This window comes from Pelodiscus sinensis, chromosome 18, assembly GCF_049634645.1.
Source record: "Pelodiscus sinensis isolate JC-2024 chromosome 18, ASM4963464v1, whole genome shotgun sequence".
Taxonomy (NCBI): Eukaryota; Metazoa; Chordata; order Testudines; family Trionychidae; genus Pelodiscus; species Pelodiscus sinensis.
The window spans coordinates 20,984,282-21,007,247 of record NC_134728.1 but is presented as its reverse complement, the minus strand read 5'-3'; the positions used below and the strand labels follow the sequence as shown (position 1 = coordinate 21,007,247).

General features: G+C 41.7%; 1 protein-coding gene and 1 long non-coding RNA gene across 7 annotated transcripts in view; one reads left to right on the top strand and one right to left on the bottom strand.

Annotated features, from left to right (window-relative positions):
* The window catches only part of LOC142818856 (uncharacterized), a 244,659-nt gene that overhangs the window by 178,477 nt on the left and 43,216 nt on the right, over positions 1–22,966 (top strand). The window lies entirely within an intron of this gene.
* The window catches only part of PREX1 (phosphatidylinositol-3,4,5-trisphosphate dependent Rac exchange factor 1), a 267,346-nt gene continuing 247,511 nt past the window's right edge, over positions 3,132–22,966 (bottom strand). For all 4 annotated transcript variants that reach the window (XM_075901238.1, XM_075901237.1, XM_075901236.1 and 1 more), the window contains 11 exons: positions 21,256–21,384; positions 19,428–19,469; positions 16,752–16,969; positions 14,899–14,998; positions 13,291–13,434; positions 12,157–12,271; positions 11,557–11,623; positions 10,758–10,945; positions 9,941–10,043; positions 9,223–9,290; positions 3,132–5,432 (listed from right to left, as the gene is read on the bottom strand). In XM_075901238.1, coding sequence (XP_075757353.1) covers positions 5,390–5,432; positions 9,223–9,290; positions 9,941–10,043; positions 10,758–10,945; positions 11,557–11,623; positions 12,157–12,271; positions 13,291–13,434; positions 14,899–14,998; positions 16,752–16,969; positions 19,428–19,469; positions 21,256–21,384 — 1,217 coding nt within the window. In that variant the 3' untranslated portion in view covers positions 3,132–5,389. The remainder of the gene's footprint in view (positions 5,433–9,222; positions 9,291–9,940; positions 10,044–10,757; positions 10,946–11,556; positions 11,624–12,156; positions 12,272–13,290; positions 13,435–14,898; positions 14,999–16,751; positions 16,970–19,427; positions 19,470–21,255; positions 21,385–22,966) is intronic.

The window sequence follows — 22,966 nt, the reverse complement described above, 5'->3', positions numbered from 1 at the left end:
TTCTTTTGTAATTGTTTCTTCTTTGTCTCCCTTGTACCCAGTTTGCTAACTCTCAGCTGAGTGAGGAAAAATAAAAATGCTTCCTTTAGCATTTTCAGACTTCAAAGCAGTTCACAAACAGTAGCTAACAAAGCTTCACAATGCCCTGGGAGGTAGGTAGTCCTATTATTCCCATTTTACAGCTGGGGAAGAGCAATAGAGAGGGTTAAACAGTGTTGGAGCTTGATTTAAAATTCACGAATTCATGGCTCACAAACTAATTTATTGATAGAAATGTAGCCGTGTTAGTCTGGGGTAGTTGAAGCAAAATGCAGGACAATGTAGCACTTTAAAGACTAACAAGATGGTTTATTAGATGATGAGCTTTCGTGGGCCAGACCCACTTCCTCAGATCAAATAGTGGAAGAAAGTTACCTTCCTTCCTCCCCCTTCCCACCCCCCCCCCCCCGCATCCCCCTTCTGTTCTGCAATGTGATTTGTCCTTTTCATATTTGTTCATTTTTTTAAATTGTATCCTTTGGTATATATGGTTGTGACTACTTTCTTCCACTATTTGATCTGAGGAAGTGGGTCTGGCCCACGAAAGCTCATCATCTAATAAACCATCTTGTTAGTCTTTAAAGTGCTACATTGTCCTGCATTTTGCTTAAACTAATTTATGTGCAATCACAGAATGACTAGCTTTTAGGGCTGGGTTGGGGGTTAAACATTTTTAGGACAACCCTAATTAAGCAATGAACAGTTTTTGGTTTTAATAGGACAGAATCTGATCCTGGATAATGGCCCCCGATGCTGGGTAAATTCAAAACAATTTTATCCAAAACAGGAAACGCTGCTTCTGTGACCTTGCTCTACTACAAAGACTCCTAGGCTGTAGTACTGCTGTAGATCTCACTGATGCATCCATGTGTGACAGAATGACAGTCTCACTTGCACATTTTGGTGTGACACCACTGTTAGTGTAGTGAAGAGCTGTATTAGGGTGACTGGGTGAGTCAATGGTCACCTTATTCACAAAACTACATCTGCTTTTGTGAGTAAGCTGGGTTGGATGGGCTGATAGTGTCTTTGATCAGTGAATAATGCCCAGGTGTCTGAGAAGCCCATTGATTGCCTCAGATACCATTTAGTATGATTTGCTGTGCCAGACATTGCCTATGTGTTTACCCTAGTCATCGTGGAAGCAGTGAAACTGTGATAGTTAGCAGCTAGTGTTTTATATTTTCAAATCTCTTTACCAGCATGACCTGGTAAATCATCACAATCCTCAGAGAGGTAGACAAGTGAGCATTATTATAACTATCCCTTCTTACTGATGGGGACCTGAGGCAAATTGGTTCTGGGACTTCCCAAAGTCCAGAAAAGGGGCTAGTGTCATAGCAAGACTGGAGGTTTATTCAAAATCTTTATTAGTGACCTGGTTAAGGGGATGGATTGCACCCTTAGCAAGTTTGCAGATGACACTGAGCTACGTGGAGAGGTAGCTATGTTGGGGGGTAGGAATAGAGTTCAGAGTGACCTAGACAAATTGGGGGATTGGGCCAAAAGAAATCTTATGTGGTTCAACAAGGATAAGTGCAGAATCCTGCACTTAGGACGGAAAAATCCCAAACACTTATACAGGCTGGAGACCGACTGGCTAAGCAGCAGTTTGGCAGACAAAGACCAGGGGATGACAGTAGATGAAAAGTTGCACATGAGTCAACAGTGTACCTTTGTAGCCAAGAAGGCTAATGGCATATTGGGGTGCATTCGGAGGAGCATTGCTAGCAGATCTAGAGAAGTGATTGTTCCCCTTTTTGCAGCACTAGTGAGGCCACCTCTGGAGTATTGTGTCCAGTTCTGGGCCCCAGAAAGGATGTGAATGCATTGGAGAAAGTCCAGTGGAGGGCAACAAAAATGATTAGGGGGCTGGAGCACATGACTTACAAGGAGAGGCTGAGGGATTTGGGCTTATTTAGTCTACAGAAGAGTGAGGGGGGATTTGATAGCAGCCTTCAACTACCTGAAAGGAGGTTCAAAAGAGCTGTCAGAAAAAGGCGAGTGTGTGAATGGGGAAGAGGGATTTAGTTGGGGTTGGTCCTGCTTTGGGCAGAGGGTTGGGCTCGATGACCTCCTGAGGTCTCTTCCAACCCTATGATTTTATGAATTTGGGACTTTGAACCTCCCCATGCTAAGATCAGGCCATTCGATCATGATGGGCTAAAGAATTTGACATGAGAGGAATATTTTCTGTTAACCAGACTCATAATTTTATTGACCATTTTTCAAACAGTCTGCCCACTGGGATTTTTTCCTCTTCTCCTTGGGGACTTTTTGCATTTCTGGAGGCGCAAGGGCATGATAGTTCAATGTCCTGTTGTGGTAATGCTTTTTTTCAGGTAGATACAGGAGAAAAAAAAAACTTTTTCTTGTTCATATTTTTTAAAAGATATTTTACAGCCAAAATACACTTTTGCTGAGGGAACAACTTTTTAATTTGAGAAAGGGGAAAGAGGAACCTCCAGCTCCAGGTTAGAACCCCCTCCCACACCCAAACTCCCCCTCAGAACCCTCACTCCCAACCCTAGCTGAATGAATGAGTGATGGTGGGGGAGAGCAAATGATGGAGGGAGGAGGAATGGATTGAGCGAGGGGTGGGGCCTCAGAGAAGGGGCAGGACAGTGGTGGGGCCCTGGGCCACTGGTAGGAGGCAGAGCAAGGAAAAGGTGTTTGGGTTCATGTGATTAGAAAATTGGCACCCTCACCTGGGATCTGACTCTGACTTTGGTTGTAGTCCTGAAAAGTCCATATCCTGAGCCTGTTCTACTGATTTCACTTGTCGTTTGGCATAAGCCTTCTAACTCCAACTGTGCTCACTTTTTCAGGCCTAGCCTCAAACTTTATAATTATGTAGCCTTAAAAATGCTCTGTCCTATTTTTAGTAAGAATTCTGAAGTGAAACTACATTTGTAGGTGGTACTGCACAAACAGGAAGAGAGTAGCACTGAGGAGGCAGTTTGATCAGATATCAAAAACAACTTTTCCAAACGTCTTCAACTTTTGACTTTTCATGGCTCTGCAAAGTCCTAAACTCTCTTTAACAACAAAGCACAAAAGGGTGTAACTTACATAAATAAAATCATCTCCTCTTTCATTGTAATAGAAACCAACTTTTAATAATAAAATGTTCTAGCATGTATTTAATGAGAAAAACACATACATTTTAATGTAAACCAGTGCACAGTGTAAATGCCCTTAGATCATCTTCTATGCGCCTTTAAGGTCTGTATGAACTGCATAAATGTAGGACAGGGTTCTCAACTGGCAGTATAAATCAGATCTACTGAATTCAACAAAACTGTGCTGATTTACCCCAGAAGAGGATACTGGCCCCTACGTTTTTATTTCTTGGGTGTTTCAATAGGGTTTTTTTTTAGATATCATTATAGTTAATTTTAAGTTGGGACAATTGTCAAGAAATGATTCTTCTCAACAGCAAACGGCAAGATTAGATCTTCCAAGGTTATGAAGAAGCACAACTGCTTAGAAACAATGTGTTCTGCTCATCTGACTGCAGTAACTGTCCCCTGTGTCTTGGATGTAACAGGAGCCCTCTGCTGTGGACTGAGGTGGGTCAGAAGAAATACTTAAAAAGAAATAAAACAAGCAAGCGTGTGTCCCCTCTCCCAAAAACACTCAGTCTGACAATGAAGGAAACCAAAAATATTTCAAACATTTAATAATTGAGGAAGCCTATACAACCCCCTCAAAGTTGGTGGTAAGTAATTTTGTGCCAGCTGAAGAAATCGAATTAAGAAAACCTTCACAGCCAGGTGAGAAGAGATGATTTTTAACATAATATTTGAGATGGTTGGCTTGTTAACTAAATAAAACTGGAGTTCATTAATGCCCTGTTCAGAACAAAAACAAACTAACACAATCCTTCCCTCCCCCAACCCCCTACCCAAAACAAACAAACAAAAGAAACCCTTCATTCTCTAGAATGTACATCACTCCAAACAGTTCCTGGAGTCTCCTAACAATGAATTGTTTTAAAAGATACTATGGCTTTTCTACAGTGAGAGAGAATAACGTTAGGTTCCTCCAGTGCTGCTGAATTTTATTAGATATGGGTGAATCATTATTAAGGCACTCACTCCAAAAGAACATTATTTCTGGCCTGAGACTGCTGACATTCTCAATGAGTATCAGTAATTTGGAGAAAATTACTGCACAAATGCTAATACTGACAGAATGGAGAACAATTTTGAAACAGGAAAAAATAAAGTACATTATATACATGATTCCTTTTTCTTTTAACTTAAAAACCTTTCTAATACATTTTAATAACTGTATTAAAGACTACTTAAATACTGAAAGATTTTAAATAATGTAGAATTGTTTCCAGTAAACTGGGATTAGCTGTGTAATTGCCAGCATATTGGTCCCATTTTAAACAATATAATTTTTATTTAAATTTTGTATATATAATAACATGATCCAAAACAAATACTCCACTCCACATAAATAACTATAGTTCTTCTGACCTGCTTTTAAAAACTACATCTGCTCAAATAATCAGACTATAAGACCGCAATTATTTTCTTTGTAATTTCTCCTAAAAAATCCTTCATTGCCAAACTCTCTGGTAAAATATTATTGTATTTCCAGAATACATAATAGACCATTAGTAAAAAAATGTTAATCCCAAACCTGACCTCTATTGTAAGTCAGAGGAAGTAATGGTAAGAAGTATTATGGAATGTGTACTCTGCAGCATACAGAGATTGGTTCTCACTGGGCTGAGGAGGAAAACGACTCTAGAAGAGAAACTTTATATTCATATGTGAATAAACCAGAAACTTGAGTTATTCCTGGTTCAAAAGTGCAGGTCAGTGTGTTAACTCAGTGGTATTCCTCATGCTTTTACAGAAGAGACCACTGACCAAAATTCTGCTGGCAATTAAATGGATGCCAGATAAACTACTGGGAGAGTAGATGTGCTTCATCTTGCTTTTGCTTTATGGATCCATAACTCGAAGGCCACAACTTCAGCCAGCAGCATAGCTGAATTCTTAGTAAAGTTGCAGTTTCTTGACATGGAATTGCCATTCCTTCTGGCCATTCGGGCAGGGGGCACGTCTTTTGTCTCAGCTCTACAGTGTTTATGGTAAGAGAACTTCTCCAATAAGCCAAGGAACCAATAAGAATCTTTGCCCATATACTGTAGGAGTTCTCAGCAGGCGGGCCTCGCAGATTCATCTCTCTTACCGAACACAAGACACCCAGCACCATATCCTCCCGTCTCCATTTAACACCACCAGTGTCAGTTGTCATGGGTCCTTGGTCAGGGTTGATTTCAGCTGAATACTTTAATGACTCCATAACATGGGTGTTGCTTTCATTTTTATAAGTCCCCATCTAAAGGTGGCTGACATAGCCTGTAGAGTCTATAAGGGAGGATTAAAAATGGATGTTTCATTATATAATGATAAGTTACTACAATTAGCATATGACTTTCAGCTTCTTTATTGCTCTAAGAAGCAGTCACTGATATTCTGACAGGAAAGATTCAGCTAGATGCAATTATTAATCCTTTCGCAAACTAAATGTGTCATTAGAGAATTGCTAATTAAAACACTTAGAGCTGTTATCATAAAATTGACTTTTATTTTTCAGACCTTACTCCACCGCTGTGCAACCCAAGTCATATTTTGGTCCTTAGCTCTTGGCAATCCATAAATTATTAATTTTATTATTATTTTCCTGGATATTTGTATCTGAGACAAGTCTCATTCCACTGTGATTTAATCTTGTTTACAGAGACATTTAAAAAAAATCACAGAAATTAGAGCTAGACAAGGTGCTGAAAATGGGGATTTTTCCATCTCCTCAGTACATGATGGTTCCCTGTAGCATTTTCTCCAGCTTTGTCCAAGTTTAAGTAAAGAACTCAAATGATGGGGCTTCTGTAACTTCCTTTCCAAGATTATTCCACAGTCTAACAGGCCTCACTGCTAGAAAATGTTTCCTGATACTTAGCCCAAATTCAGTTTACCTGAAATGAATTTACCTTTGCTCCGTTATGTTCCATTTAGTCTTAATGCACCTCACACCAATGAAAGCAAATAGGAACCTGTGTTTTTTCAAAAATAAGCTTTCCAAAATGAAGGTTCTTTAAAACCCTAAAATCAAATATGAGGCTTTTCTCTCCTTCACTCCACTTTGTAAATCACAGCTCGAGCTCCAGTGTTATTTATCCTGAATTACGTCAAACACATTATAGCTTTAGGATCATAAAAACAGCTCTTCAGTAATGAATATTCATTAAAAGGGGAAAATGTCACTGCTACTGGAAGTGTGATGCTTGACATTTGGGATGTGGCACAGAGTCACGTGTAGACAGTGTATGTTCATCCCTTACTGAGCAGGCTCTTGGAATCCAAAAGGAGGCCAATGTATGAGAACCAAAATCTTGTTCCCTGTGAAAGGTCTCTGAGAAAGCAAAACCAGGCCAAATTGTGTCACAGGCAACCAACTTCACCTCAACCACCAACTACTGTTTTCATGCCACAAGCGTGAAATAACTTTCTGCAAACGAACAATTACTTAGGGTGGCCCAATGGGATATAGTTAAGAGAAACAGGATGACAAGGAAAAATTGACACTGAAATGTACAGTGGTCTAACCCTCCTCTCACAGGGCTTACAAAAGTGAACCAGGTAAAACATGATGGCTACGTCTACACCGGCATGATCTTGCGCAAAAACTCTTCCAGAAGAGAGTGTCTACACTGGCATGTGCTTTTGTGCAAGAGCATCCATGCCAGTGTAGACGCTCTCTTGTGCAAGAAAGCTCGGATGGCCTTTTTAACTATAGGGCTTTCTTGAGCAAGAAATTCATGTTGCCACTCTACGCTGGCCTCTTGCGCAAGAACACTTGCACAAGAGGGCTTATTCCTTAGCAGGAGTATCAGAGTTCTTGCGCAAGAAGCACCGATTTCATATATTAGAACGTCAGTGTTCTTGCATAAGAACTCGTGGCCAGTGTAGACAGGCAGCAAGTTTTTGCGCAAAAGCCGATGGCTACATCTACATTGCATAGTTATTTTGGAGTAGGCTATTCCAGAATAGTTATTCCAAAATAGCTTATTTTGAAGTAACACGTCTACACTGCAGGGAAGCCTCAAAATTAGTCCAAGGCAGGCTTCCCTAGTGTAGACGTGCTATCTCGATTTAGAGCCCCAGGAGGAATAACTTACAATAGCCCTGGTGAGAGAGTATTTCGAAACAGCAGGGCTACGTCTACATTGGCCCCTTTTCCGGAAGGGGCATGGTAATTTTTGAAATCGCAATAGGGAAATGCGCAGGGGATTTAAATATCCCCCGCGGCATTTAAATAAAAATGTCCGCCGCTTTTTTCCGGCTTTTAGAAAAGCCGGAAAAGAGCGTCTACACTGGCCCCGATCCTCCGGAAAAAGCGCCCTTTTCCGGAGGATCTTATTCTTCAAAGTAGGAATAAGATCCTCCGGAAAAGGGCGCTTTTTCCGGAGAATCGGGGCCAGTGTAGACGCTCTTTTCCGGCTTTTCTAAAAGCCGGAAAAAAGCGGCGGACATTTTTATTTAAATGCCGCGGGGGATATTTAAATCCCCTGCGCATTTCCCTATTGCGATTTCAAAAATTACCATGCCCCTTCCGGAAAAGGGGCCAATGTAGACATAGCCCAGAAGTGGAGCTATTTTGGAATAGGCATTATTCTTCATAGAGTAAGGTTTACAGAAGTCAGAATAAGCCGTCCGTTATTTCAAAATAATTTCAAAATAACAGAATTGCTGTGTAGATGCTCTCATAGTTATTTCAGAATAACGGCCGTTATTCCAAAATAACTTTGTTGTGTAAACACACCCTATAATAGAATAAACCTGCTCTATCCAGGAAAGATGTTGTATACCTAAATGTTTTTTTCCGCTTCTCATTTCAAGGGCCAGTGCTGATTAGCCTTACTCAAATGAATCCCATTAACTTCCATAGGAGTAGACGCAGGCTCACTGAGGGTACATCTACACTTGCCCCCTATCTTGAGATAGGGATGCAAATGTAATGTACCGAAATTGCTAATGAAGCGCGGGATTTAACTATCCCACGCTTAATTAGCATAATCGTGTCCGGGCGTCATTTTGAAATCGTATTATTGCGAAATAAAACGCCCCATGTAGCAACGTTATTTTGAGAGAAAACCCTTCTCTCAAAATAACTGTTACGCCTCATAAAATTAGGAGTTTAACTTTATAAGTAACAGTTATTTCAAGAGAAGGGTCTTCTCTCGAAATAACGCTACTACACGAGGCGTTTTATTTCGTAATAACGTGATTTCAGAATGGTGCCTGCATGCGTTTATGCTAATTAAGCACAGGATATTTAAATCCCGCACTTCATTAGCAATTTCGGTACACTACATTTGCATCCCTATCTCGAGATGGGGGCAAGTGTAGATGTGCCATGACTTCCATGGGCATAGTCTAGCATTCTATGAATGTTCAATGAAGCTATAAAGAACTCTCTTTTCTCTCTTTGGTCTGTCTGGGAGGGGAAGGAGGGCAGAGGGAGAGGAAATTGGTGAAAACAGCTTCTCTTGGAAATAGATAATAACAACCACCTGAAATTGTGTCCGGATTTGCAGGTGAATAGCACCTCTCAGGCTTTGAGCCTCAGATAACAACAGAATGGCTATGACTTCAGGCAATTGATTCTTCTAGGAAGTACATCACCATAAATTCAGTTAATTTGAGCTGCTTGCTCTTAAACCCACTCTGCAGTAAATTATGAGGCACTCAGGCTATTCCAGACACTTGGTCGGGCTCTGGCCAAAATATTAGCTCATGAATGATCTTTGCATAGTTGCAGTCAGATCTGGCATTTAAGAATTTCTGCTCCTCGGCATGCCACAGATAGCTGACAGTCACTGAGGTTTAGAAACATATTGCCACTGTCCAAAAAAAAAAAAAATCAGTGATGTTTTATTTAGACAACGCAGGAGTTCTGTAAGTTCATGGTGAGTGACAGGGGATTTTGAACAAAGCTTTTTTAAATACTGGTGCACTTGGTTTAGCATAGTGATGGCTGGGATAGTATTGTGTACTGGTGTTAAAGGGCATGCCATTTTGAGAAGGAAATGTCACAGCTGGGTGCAAAGATGCAACACAAATATTCAGGTAATATGTACTGTACATAATGACCTACCGGGGTGCAGACTGTGGCATCTGATCCATCACTTTAAGATTTTTAGCAGAGATTTCAACCCTTGGTCCCTATGGAAACACAGAATTTATGGCATTGATAATATCAATAAAACATCTGACCCTAAAGGGAAAATACTCTAACAGGAGTCTGATTTCTATCTTATAATCCATTAACTACTTTTAGTAGCACTGAAAGCCACTGGGTGGGGACATCAGTCATCTGTGTTTACTTAAAATGACAGAAGTCTCAAAGCACTTTAGAAGAAATAGTATCTAACACTAGGAGATTTCCACTATATAATGTTGTAGGCAGGAGAACATGTTATAGAATAAACAGGACGTGTATGAGAATACTCTGTGACCTACATTTTCCAAGGCCAGACTCTTTTTCTTTTATACGTTTGTATAAAGGCATAAGCCTACACATTTTGTACATTTTTCAAATATCTGTTCATGCACTTTAAATAATGTAGCCCCAGGTATGCAGTTTAAATAGCCTAATGTCTCCACGTGCACAGGTCAGAATTTGCTCCTGCAAGGTGTACATGCAGTTGTACAAATTTTACAGTGTGTGGAGGTAAGTATGTTTATACACAACATATAATTCCACAGAGAAATTAACTGAAATTGCTATAAAGAGATCCCAGGGATTAAGATGGTGGCATACTAAGGAAGGATCCAACGAAGGAAGTAGTAGTAGAAAGGATCTAACTACTCACTTGCTTTCTCATGATGTCTGTAGCTTGCATGATGCATTTGGGTAAAAGTCCATGACTTCGAGCCAGGATGGCTGCTTGTTCCAGAGACACACTCAATGTACTTCTGGACATGGGTACATAAGGGAATAATACATTCACAAACCATTCTTTAAAATTACTTGTGTCTTTTAATAAAGTCTTGAGTTAGGGCTTTTAACAAAGCTACTTAGCCAATAACTACAAATGAACTTGGCCACAGCACCATTCTAGATATACTTTTTGGCTTCTCATTTAAAAATATATAACCAGTTATGCAGTTAAGCTCAATGACACCTCCCCTACAGCAAGTGAGCTATACTGCTGTGATTTCATGTGTCTCACTGCAGTTCTAATGTAGTTCATGTGTCTTCCATGATTTAAAACTCTTCTAAAAATGACTCTTTTTAACACTGAAATTGTGGGCCATTTCAATAAATGGTTTTATGAGAGCCTACACAAAAGATTTAAAAAAACATGTATTAGAGGTCACCTTTGTGATCAAAGACCGTGTTGTCTGAAAGACATATGCTCTGTGCCCCCTGCCCCTCCAGCATAGGTTATCAGTAATTGCACTGGGACTTTGTGTCTCAACCACTGTCCAGCAGTGCCTGATGTCACAGCAGTCGCAGTCGTCATAGTCCACCCTAAAATAAAACTTGCCACCAAAGGGCTTTTTTCTTTTTAATTTGTCAGAGATCCATCCCTCTCTAGCTTTATGTAACTGGCTCAGGTATCAGATTCTTATACAGAAGAAAAATTAATATCTCAACAGTACCTTGGAGGGCTTCTTAAATCTTACCTCTGCATCCCAGTGCCACACATGGCAATCTGACAGGCTCCGAGCCGGTAACAAAGCTCTGAAGATATAGGCAGCAGCCCAGCTCCTGATGTATTACTACTAGAATATCCCGACTGGGGGGGTTTTGTATTTATGAAGGACTTCATCAGTCTACACAGCTCATCCATTGCATTAATGGGGCGAATAAGCTATATAGGAACAGTGGACACATGCATCAGTGGCATATTTACATAGATTCTTATAAGAACTTTTTTTTCCCCAGACTCTAATACTCTTGGTAGGTCTCAAGTAACAACTATTCACAGTAGATACGATTTTCAACACAAGACGTGAGGACTTGATGAGGGTTTAAGACAGTCTGTTGCAAGTGAACAAAAATCATATCCATCTGCTTTACAGTATATGCTAATACTGCACTGATCGGGGAGTCCCTGAATTTTCTCCCCTATAAAAAAAAGACCCAAATCTCTGTTTGCTTCCATAGCATGTGCAAACATTCACATGAAGCATCTACCCAGATACAGACTGTGTTTACTATTGAATTGAGTTTTAGGTGAGGGTCTGGGAGAGGTTGCTTTTATTGTCCTGTATGTTGTGAACAAAATTTCCATTCAAATGGACTTAAGTGATTGTTCAGTGCTAAAGTGATGGTACTCATTGCTGGGTGACGGAACCCTAACTGATCCTCAGGCTGATTCAAGATCTTTTTGTTCTGTGTTTTTATAGCAGCTAGTGCTACAAAGTCTTGGTCCATGATGGGGGCTGTAAGTTACGACCATAAAATAAATAATAATAATACCTGGTCAATCTTCACTGCTGTTGTATTGGAATCAGTAGGCAAGTTGGATCTCTCAAGGTAAAATGTCCTGTGATTAGCCATTAAAAATTGGATTAGTGGGTGAGAATCTCACTTCACTAACTACTGCATAGCATCTCAGCTGGATATGAAAGGGCAGTTCTGTGGGCCAATAAGGTATATCTTCTTATTAAGCACTTGGATTATTTCTTTCTACAGGCCTTGAAGACTAATGAAAAGTCTCTTTAGCTCAATTTTATCTACGGTGAAAAAATCTGAAGTCCAACATAGGTGGAAATTGCTTGACACATTCTATATCCCAGGAGGATTTTACAATTAAGGCTATTTTTGCTAAACTATTTAAGGTTTCTAATACACTGGAGATTTAAAAAAAAAAAATCACCTGATTAAAAAAACAACATGTGAATCTTAAATGGAATATCGTTGTCCCTAGAGTCTTTCTTTTCATATCACATGCTTCTTCAAAGAATCACTGTGCATAAGACATGAAACCACCAGGACAGAAAAATCTGTCTATGAAAGGTCCTGCATAAACAGCACCATTTTCTTTTGTCTTGAGGGACAATAGAAAAGGCACATTACCTGAGTTTGCGATAATACTGCTGCACTTTTTCAAGTGAGGCTCCATTAATCTGTTGCTGGAGTTCTTCTAGAGATGAGTCACCTGGCTGTGACTGGCTCTCCAGGCTTTCAAGAGCTGGAAGGAGATAAGATTTTAATAAATATATTACTGTATATCATTTTATCATGTGATTGTTTTCATCCCCCTGCTAGGTAATTGACAAAATTGTGTAAATGACCAACCCTATAGAAAATAAGATGAATGATCTTATTTCCCTCTATGGAAATGTCTTCTGTGAAGCACAGTTTTCATTATGACATCTCAAAGGCCAATGGCTACTGTGGTACAAGATCATTGGAATATGATCATACTGCTCTTGCATTGAAGGAAGTATCCTATGCTGTATGCCACAATGCATGAAAACAGATTAGCTGATCCTCAAGATATCCCTCGACTTTCAGCCCAGATGATTCTATGAATACACACGTGAAAAAAATGCCTCCTTTACCTATCTCAGTCTATGACCTAGTCTACACTACACCTACTCCCACCCTACCCATAAATAGCATAGCTGAAGTCAAGGTTACTTACCACGGTGTCTTCCACATGGAAAGGTCAGTGGGAGATATACTTTCCCATTGACTCCGGCTACTTTTCTCATCCTGGTGGATACCGGAGTCAACGGGAGAGCATGTGGAGGTTGATTTATTACGTGAAGCAGAAGTGATAAATCGACCACCAGTGGATCGATCACTGCAGCGTCGATCTACCATCTAGTGTAGACAAGCTCTATAGCTTAGGGAATATGGATATTTCCAGACTGGAGCAGACCTGTAGTCTGTCTTGTACAATGTCCTGTCTCTGACAGTGATCAGATGCTTCATAGGAAGTTGCAAGAAACCTCACAGCAGGTATCTGTAAGGCTAATCTTACCCCCATGAATATCTCATCCTAACCATCTACAGCATATTAATCCCCTACTCCAGTATAGTAGATTGTCATTCGGAAGGAGGGGATCCATTTTTACCTATGGAGTTGTCACTTTTTTTTCAATCACAACTTTATGGCCATTCCTTCACAATGAACCTTAAAATGTTTAGCAACTAATTCTATTCACATCACTTCTTTTTCTTGGTCAAGAATTTTGGGGGCACCTTTTGTAAAGAGCACCGTGTGCAGCTTCAAGCTTCCCCCATTCTGAAAACGAGATGGCAGTTTGGAGAAGTAGTAGCTGTCAAGGTAAAAGATAATCTTCAAGGCCTGGCGACTTCCTTCAATCTGGTAGAAGACTGGAGTGTCTGGGGAAGCAACAGTAAAGACATTTGTGTTTTACTGAGACTGCAGAGACTAGCAACATCTAAGCACATCAGTCCATTGAATAACATCTTGTTTCTGAAAGGTTAGAAGTGGTAGCAAGTGAGGGAGGTCCTGTATTGAGAGATGATATGCTCAGAAGAAGCATGTTGTTTACAAGACATGCCATCAATTAAGATGATATCTGATAACACCACACAGATTGTTTTGCTTGTACGCAAGATCTCTTCCCCCACACTGTGTGTCTTTCTTTCCTATCAAATTTCTAAACACTTTAGAGTAGGACTGTTTACTACAGCACCTGACCCAGCGGGGCCCTGTTCTTGCCTTGCCCTTGGCACTACTGCAGCAAATATGGTTAAAAATAATAGAGTCCTGTCATGTAAGCTTGGACTTGGCAGGGGTGTCTGCCCTGGCCTTTGCTAAAAGGCGGGTGATTTACACACATCTGTCTGGAACTGCTCACTCCAGCTGTCACGTCTCTCCAGATGCTTGGCAAGAAACACAGGCTGGGCCGAGTGGTTTCCAATTGTAGAGATATTACAAGTGGCGTCATCAAATGAATGTTGGCAATTAGGCTTATGCTACCAGCCTGACTATTGAGTAATCAATGAACAGATCTGGGGCTAGGTCCTTGGCAATGACTTATGGCTGGTCATAACTTTAGCCAGTACAGTTGACAGAAATACCAATACTGATTATTCCAAACTTCAGACTGCATTATACCAGCCTGCATTCTTATAGTGCCTGGAAGCATGTAAGATTCCAAGGTGCTCCACACACTGCAGCTAAAAAGTGCAGCCACCTCTGGGGTGTGAGGAAGGATAGCCAGCTAGCACAACAATGGAAGGAAAGAGAAGTTTCTTGGTCACTTTGGTAAATCACCTTCTGTATTTTCATGGGAACTACCATGGATTTTATTAACATGCAGTGGGCACCCTCATTTTTAAAGTTTCTAACCAATTGCCATCTACAGAAAGTGATGTAGTGCTCAGTGTATCCATTTTAGAAAAATATGGGCCTAAGCAGATCCAGGTAGGATTTGAACCTGTTGCTTGAGTCTGGATATTTCAAAAATGGATGGTCAGACAAATAAAAGATAACCGATAAACGGTTACAGCTATATTGTTTAGCCAGATAATCAGATAGCCAGTAGGGATGTAAAAGGTTATGTGCCTTGCCTACCTGGTCCAGAGAACAGCCAGAGCTGATGTGAGTTACCATTTTAGGACCCAATTGTGCAAGGTACCCTCGGGCAAGGTGCTGAGTGACTTTCACTCCAATTACATGCCATGGAAGCTAAGGGAACTCAGCATGACACAGGAGATGCTCAGCTCCTTTCAGGATTGTGCATTTCAGAAGGATTTAACCTCACGGCGTAAACTAACCAGCAATACAACAAGAGGGGAGAGTTCATGTCCACTAAAAAAAAGCTGAAAAAAGCTCACTTGCTACTAGGCTTTCGTCCAGCTCCTTGAAGTAAAAGGCAACCTTGTCCAGCTCAGACAGAGTGACTGAGATGTCTTCTAGCATAGCCCGCTCTTCCTTCTATGGTGGAGAGAAACAAGCACGAATGGGTAATCTATCCACAGGAAGAGTAGGAGCAGACAAGCACAGACATTAGAGGTGTGGAGAACTGGATAGTGAAGGAGCCTGAGAGCAGGGGATGGGGTCTTTTATCAGATCCAGCACAGGTCAGTAATGAGTGAAGGTTGTTTCCATTTGGCGACTGTCTGAAATGAGCTTTGGCTGCCTCAGACCAGTTCTCAGTGGACATGAGGTTCACCATCAGCAGTACTGATAGATTCTGAAGGGAGGCTAAGAAATGAATGGATCTTGTGGAGTAAACTCCCTTCTCCAAAAATGTGCCTCCTTCTCCCCCTATCATGACCTGAGGACTAAGCCAGTTAGTCAGTTAGGCTGACATATATCTGTGTCTGCGCCTCTTCTGCCGTTTCAAGGAATGACACAGCTGTGCACTGTATAACACCTTGTCCGTCAGGTTTCTATTTAGCAATGGACATAAAATATGTCTCACTCCATAGCTCTTGCTTTTTTCAGAACTGGTTTCCCTTCACACTCATTTTCCTTCTAAAATTATTATTTTAGTTGAGATCCTGCAGAAGTTGATGGCTCTTGCCTGACAGTTTTCTGCTCACCACAAGCCAGCAGAGCCCTGCCCTTCTGATCCAGATGTGAGGCCTGTCAGTGTTGGAGCACATAAGTCAGCATAAGAGAGAACTTTTAATACCAATGCCAGTGCTGAATATATGCCGTGAATTCAGTCAGCATCAGAGCTGTCCTTGCCATTAAACAGATTGCTTAGGGCACCTGAAAATTTGGGGCACTATTGGGTCTTAATGTCCACCCGACTGCCTCTTCTTATCCCTGTTCTGCAGCTCTGCTTCCTCCAGAGAGGATCTAGTGAATTTAAAAGTGAAAAAGCCTGGCAGACCTATTGGCAGGACACTGACTCTGTGAAAGGGCCATTCGAGTGGTAATGAAGCCTTTCACAAGCTGTTGCCAACCCCAGTTATTTACCCTCAGTCTCTGAATTTACTGTGTTAGTAAATTCAGTTATTAGTTACTAGTTAATCACTTACTAGTTATTAGTTAATACTACTGCATAGGGCCCCATAAATCCTAAGGGTGGCCCTGACCTGCAAACAAGAAAGGCCCAGATTTGCCCTTCTCGCTGGGAACACTACTTTTGTCTGCTTGTTGAAATTCATTTTCTCACCAGCAGAGGTCAGGTCACACACACTTTCCTAGCAACTGTGCTCCTTGTCTTTTGCTTTTTACATTTCCCAGCTGTCCTTTTTAGATACATGTTACTTACAGTTTATAACAAATGCCTGGTTCTAAACGTTCTGGGAATGTTGTGTTGTTGAGAAAGAACGCATGGTCTGGAGTGATTGTAAAACATGAAGTAGGTGCACTTCAGTAAGACTACATAGAACACCTTCAATGCGTGGGCAAGTCTGATGTCCAGTGTACTTTACACCTGTTGTTTTACTTTACTACCATAGAGCTGAGTTGTTAGATTATAAAGAATTTTGAGATGGCAATAAATTACTTTCACAAAAAAAAAACAAATGAAACAAAAACAAACAAACAAACAAAACCCCCCCGTGACGTTAATCCACAGTAAAGAACAGCGGGCTCCTTGACAGGTTAGGAGTTTCCAGATAAGGTCAGGAGGTTAGTAGGAGGAAAGTGACTAGGTGACCTTAAAGAGGCCAAGAGAGAGGCAAGCATTCCTGGTGAAGCTGTGAGACCCAGTCTTTTGCATCTCTCTTACCACGCTGGGGGACAGCAGGGACTGGTAGTGGAGTAAAACCCCAGTGGCTGCTATCTGCTCCAGCCATTTCCTGCTGGCATCTCTGCTGCTCTCTTCATACTCCCCGTTGTTGTTGTATCTGTAGCTGAGAGCAGCCAGCAACTGCTCAGAAAAAGTGCAAATAGCAGCCACGAGGGATTGGCAGAAAATGACGTCTCGTCTCAACTGCAGCTCAGTATCTGCCAGAGAGGGGAAGAGAGGCATAAAGGAATTAGAGGAAGTTTGTCTTCCATTCCGTCTCAGTCTCTCTGTATGACCTTTGGCTTGCTCTGAATCCCGTTCTGTCCCCTATCAGGAGTGGGTAAGAAAAGAGGATTTTCCAAACCTTGTGTTTCTCCCTTGTGTTTCCCCCCTCCTGTTGCCCTGTACCTGCTTGTCCATTTGTCTGACTGAGAGAGGCTAAATAAGGCTCCCCATGTTATCAGTGCCAGACTTGGCCGGATTCCTTTAATTGACAATGGCATTCGTGAATCAGGATCTCCACTCTTAGTGATGCTACTTCCCCTAACTCCCATATCCATTAACAGGCGTGCCTATATGGGACCACTTGGTTCATGTTTGACTGGCAAGCTCGGTGGGAGCACGGTTAACACTGTGGAGATTCCGCAAGGCAGTCTTATGCAGGCCGGATAAACGGTGTCACACTTAAGGGGATTGCAGCTTATACAAAGAACATGCAAAGGGCAAGAAAAGGAAACGCATGAATAAATGAAGAGCGGCTTCCCGGGGGCCTTAGGTTCCTCCTAATACGCCCTAGGTAGGATGAACCAGCCTCTCGCATTCCTGAGAGAGTGTTTTCTGCAAAATGAAGCTGAATATATCACACCAGGGCTTTGGAGAGACAGATTACTTGTATGAAGCATGAAATGCAACAATAAACGAACTAAGACAATCAAGACCAACAGCCAGATCCTCAGCCTAGGCAAATCTTCTTTGTTGGAGGTGCAGCAAAGAGAGCTCAAAGCTGCCCTACCAACAATCGAATCCCTGGGTCACGTAAAAAGGTGGCATAGCCAGCTTCACACCACTGCTCCTACACCCAGGCTGTGTCTACACTGGGCCACTTATTCCAGAAAAGCAGCCGCTTTTCCGGAATAACTTGCCAGCTGTCTACACTGGCCGCTTGCTTTTCTGGAAAAGCACTGACGATCTACTGTAAAATTGTCAGTGTTTTTCCGGAAAAACTATGCTGCTCCCATTCGGGCAAAAGTCCTTTTCCGGAAAAACTGTTCCGGAAAAGTGCCAGTGTAGACAGCACAGTAGTCTTTTCCGCAAAAAAGCCCTGATCGCGAAAATGACGATCGGGGCTTTTTTCCGGAAAAGCGCATCTACATTTGCCACGGACGCTTTTCCGGAAAAAGTGCTTTTCCAGAAAAGCATCCTGCCAATGTAGACGCGCTTTTTCCGGAAATACTTATAACGGAAAACTGTTCCGTTTTAAGCATTTCTGGAAAAGGGTGCCAGTGTAGACGTAGCCCCAGTGTATATTTTTGCCCCCTTGGAACGATGATGCCTGCAATGTATGTAGGTGCAAATTTAGGGTACATCTACACTGCAAGATAAGGCCAGGGTGCAAATTCACACTCAAAGCCTACCCCCTTTCCATCTCCTCACAAACTGCGTTAAACCAGAGCTGAGGCCAGGGTCCCAGGACACTAAGCAGGGGTGCGAGGTGTACAGCTAGTTCGGATTGGGAAGCCTAATCCGAACTAGCTACTCCGTGCCGCGTGTAGCCGCGCGGCACGCAGTCCGAACTAGCCGGCATTTAAAAATGGCGCCGGCCGGCATCATGCAAATGAAACCCGGGAAATTCAAATCCCTGGCTTCATTTGCAACTCCGAATGACTACATTACCCCCCTAGTTCGAACTAGGGGGCTAGTGTAGACATACCCCCAGAGATTGCTAATTTATGCTCTTCTAACCCTGGTCTTACTGCTCTGCAGACCATACCCTTAGGCTACATCTACACTGCAGGCTTTTTGCACAAGAATGGCTGTTCTTGAGCAAAAACTTGCAGAGCATCTACACTGCACGCACATTCTTGCGCAAGTAAATTTTCAGTACAGCGTCGGAAAACAGGGCTTCTTCCGGAAGAGTTTTCCGACGCTGCTGCATAGTCCTGTCTTTTGCTTCTGGCAGGTCTGTTTGTAAAGAATGAGGGTTCCACAACCTCAAAATGAATTGTGCCATAGCTTCTCACTGTTTGCTGCATTGTCTCCACCACATCAAGAGCCAATGGAGATCAACTGAGACTGAGGCTCACGCAAGGGGAAGAAGATGAAGAAAGGGCAAAGGGATGACATTTGCAACATGCCTAGTGATACTGGAGCATAAAGTGAGCAACCCCAAGACTAAAGAAGACTGAGCAAAAAGGCAATGGAAGTAAGAAAGAGCTGCCCAGCATGAGGCACACAAGAGATGGCATAATGTCATCACTGCACTCTGAGTGCACCATTACTTGGCTAATGTGTTGTGTGCTCTGTAACTGGAGATAAGAGATTCAAATAAATGCAGGCAGGCATGCATTTATAAATCAATAAATGCTTTCAAATAAAGATGCTGGCCAAACTACACACTATCACACCAATACCAGCATGGCAATGTTTCCACCAATACATCAAATCAGAAGCCCTTACCTGTGCATTTTAGCAAGGCCAGAAGTAGTTGATTCTTCCCATCTAGAAGAGTAAAAAGAAGAAAGATACTGATAAACATGACGCAAAGGTGGATTTGACACCCCTTCTTTGTTTCTATCTAGTCTAGAGTTAATCCTCACTAAGGCTACGTCTAGACTGCACTGCTTTTCTGGGATACCGCATCCAAAGAACATTTTTCGGAAAAAAATTCAAAAAAGCGGACGCGCTCTTTCGCCATCCCTGTAATCCTCGTTTTACAAGGAATAAGGGATGTGTCGAAAGAGGACTTTTTTCCGAAATTTGGCGCTGTGTAGATGTGCCAAATTTTGGAAAAGCCTCTTTCAACGGTAAAGCAAATTGCATCTCTTTTTCCGATTTAACCGTGCAGTCTAGACGTAGCCTAAGACACAAACAGGAAGCGAGGCATAAATCAGACACCTTATTATAGATTAAATGCTCCATCGACTACCATGAATTATTGGGAACAAATTGCACATGTGGAGGAATCCCTACAGAGGTGACCTCAGGGCTGGGTCTTGCACTTGAGAGTAGACATCACTCTCAGTCATTCTACTTGAATCCAAAGCACAGCATTTTGTGAATGTAATGGTTCAGTGAGTTACGGGGACTGATTACATCCATCTCCACTCATCTCGTTTCAGAATCAGCTTAGTGTTTTTTCTATTGCATTTTCTTTACGTGTTTTTAATAATGACACAGGCAAGCAAGTCACTCTGGCCCAATTCAGTCCCTAGAGACTTCGAAGCAGATTAAAAAAATTAAAAAAAATTCCTCATGATCATTCAGTCCACAGTTGTGGTGCTGCAACACATCAGCACTGGGAAGAACAATAACCCACTCTCCCTACTCCCCGCTAAAATCCAGGTTAATTTATTACCTATATTTCCATTCCCATATTAAACATAGGGAACAAAATTAACCTAGACTGGTTCACTAGGGTCATGTCTATACTAGGAAATTATTTCAAAATAATAACTCCCGAAATAACCACTTTGAAGTAGCACTATTCCTCATAACAAGCAGGAGTTATTATTTTGAAATAACGGGCTGGGTAGTGTGGACGGTCTGCTCGTTATTTCAAAATAAGGGGAGTTATTTCGAAATAACTCCCTAATGTAGACCAGGCTTAGAAGTTCACCTAACACAGCATCTTGCCTCCAAACTATGGTCCGTAATAGCTCCTTCCAAGAAAAGTGCAACAAAAACAGTGCTTATTTTGTGCCAGGCACCTCTAGCCTTGACAGTTCAGAGCTCCCGCACTTCTGGGCTTGCTACATTAATTATAAAAGTAAAAAACTTGCTTGAGCCCCAGCATCTAATTGCTTGAGTCCTGGGTGTCTCTTTCATGCAAAGTAAGCACTGAACAAAACTATGTGCGATGCAGTTACAGAATAATCTGCCCCCTCGCAATGTTTCCTCCTGGCCCTAATAGTTAAGATGTTGACATCTGCTCTTTAACACAGGGCAAAAATAAAGGAAGAATTGGATATTTTGAACCCATTCCATTTTTAATATTCTTGAAAGTTGCTGGGGTCCTAGGGAAGGAAGATTTTTCCAGTTACAATTTTTATCTTCTCAGCCAGAGATGGGCCAAAAACAACATCAGCACAACCACAAACAGTGGAGATGCTTGGCTCCAAACTCTGTAAGTGGCTCGTAGCTCCCTAATGAGCTGAACAAAAACTTCAGACCAGACTCGCTCCCCCTTTTTATTCACATCCACGAGCTTTACAGCTTGTACTCATCTCTGTAAACAAAACATGCCTGTAACACTGAAACTGATAAATGACCACCCCCATTCACAGACCTTCCACATGTTTTTGAATGGTTTCAACAAGGTTCTTTATACTCAGTGGAAGGTTCCAGGGGTCTTCTTGGACACTGAATTGAATATTATTCCGGCATCTTATTGTGGTTTCTTCTTTCTGTTTAAATTCTGCAGCAAAATAGACAATTTAGTCCAGGGAGTGGAGAGAGGCCACATAACTCAGCATAGCTCATTAGCTATATAATTTGCATATAGGTCTAACCAATGAATACGCCATCTATATCAACCATCAGTGACGGAATTGCTTAAATGGGTCTGATACAGATGGAAAAAAGAGTGTGATTTGCATAGTCTTGTAAAAACCAGTTCTAGCTCATTATATTTTTCAGTCTCATACACAAAAATTAGGCCTGCAACTCACAGGCACAATACACAGGAATTGCGTGATTTGGGGTTTTTTTTTTTTTTGGCACTATATTACAAATATATCCCTAAGCACTATGGCTACAGAGCTAAGCTCTGCATTCCCCTCTGTTCTCTCTGTCCCTTCTAATGTATAGTCAAGTGTGTTTGTGTCACCTGTAGGGGGGATCAGACCAACCCCAAGATTGACTGTCACACTTACTTAAGGCTGCAGCTCCTGGGAACGTGTAAGTTAGTTAATATTCTGCTTTGCTTCACCAGGTAGAATCCTATGTTTTTTGAATTGAAGAAGGTAAATTTGATTCCCTGTGATGCAATTATGCAGTTTAGCCAAACAGTCTGGTGTCAGTGATAAAGCCCATGGCCAGGCACATACTGTGTGCCACATTACTATTTCCAAAAAGAGACAGGATGATATGCAAATTCACATCCATCGCTGAGATGTGACCACACTAAGCTCTCCTTTTCATGCTCATTTGCAACTCAGGGTGCCTCAAGAAGATACTTTGGGCAAAGATTCCAGCTGACTATAATCAGGGTTTGTCTATTCCTGTGGTGTGATTCCCGGTGATTAATATGGGACCATCCTGAAGTGTCAGTGAACTGAAAGGCTCTTTCAGTGCAACTGGTCCAGTGTGAATAGACAAGTCTGTGTGTAAGTGAACAAACAAAAGAAAGCTTGAGGGAAATATATGCAGGGTGACTGCCATTTCCTTATTGCATTCAAAGAGTGTAAGGGCAGTGGCAGGTATTTTACAGCTGTTTAAATGTCACAGGAACATGGCTTTTTCCAAACATTTCCACAGCGTTGACAGGAACCTCTCCTAACTCTGAAGAAGAGAGGCTGCACACTTTTTAAAGTTGCCAATGTAGCTAAAAATAGGGGCTAAAACAGAGAGAGAGAGAGAGAGAGAGAGAGACCCTGACCAGAACACATGAAGATCAGCCAAAATAACAGAAGAGAGCTTAGGTTCTAAGAGGAAAAGGAAATGCAGCAAATGTTTAGGAAATAAAAATCCTTTTCTGAGGGAAAAAGCCACATTCCGGTCACCAAATTCATGAGACCAAATTCCCATCATCCTCTTTGAGGAAAAAACCCACAGCATTATTTGTGTCCTCTCTCTGGGAATGGCTGAATTTCCAAAATGTGTGTTGGTATTATTTGATGATGAGCTTACTTTGGCAATTAGCCATCCCCAAAAAGAAGTGGAGTAATTCCTTAAGTAAACTTATGCAGAAATTTTGGGTGCCACAGAATTGCAGTAGCGGACCCTCCATCAGCTTGTTAGAGATTTGCTACTGTGTGAGTCCCACAGGATGTGTAGAG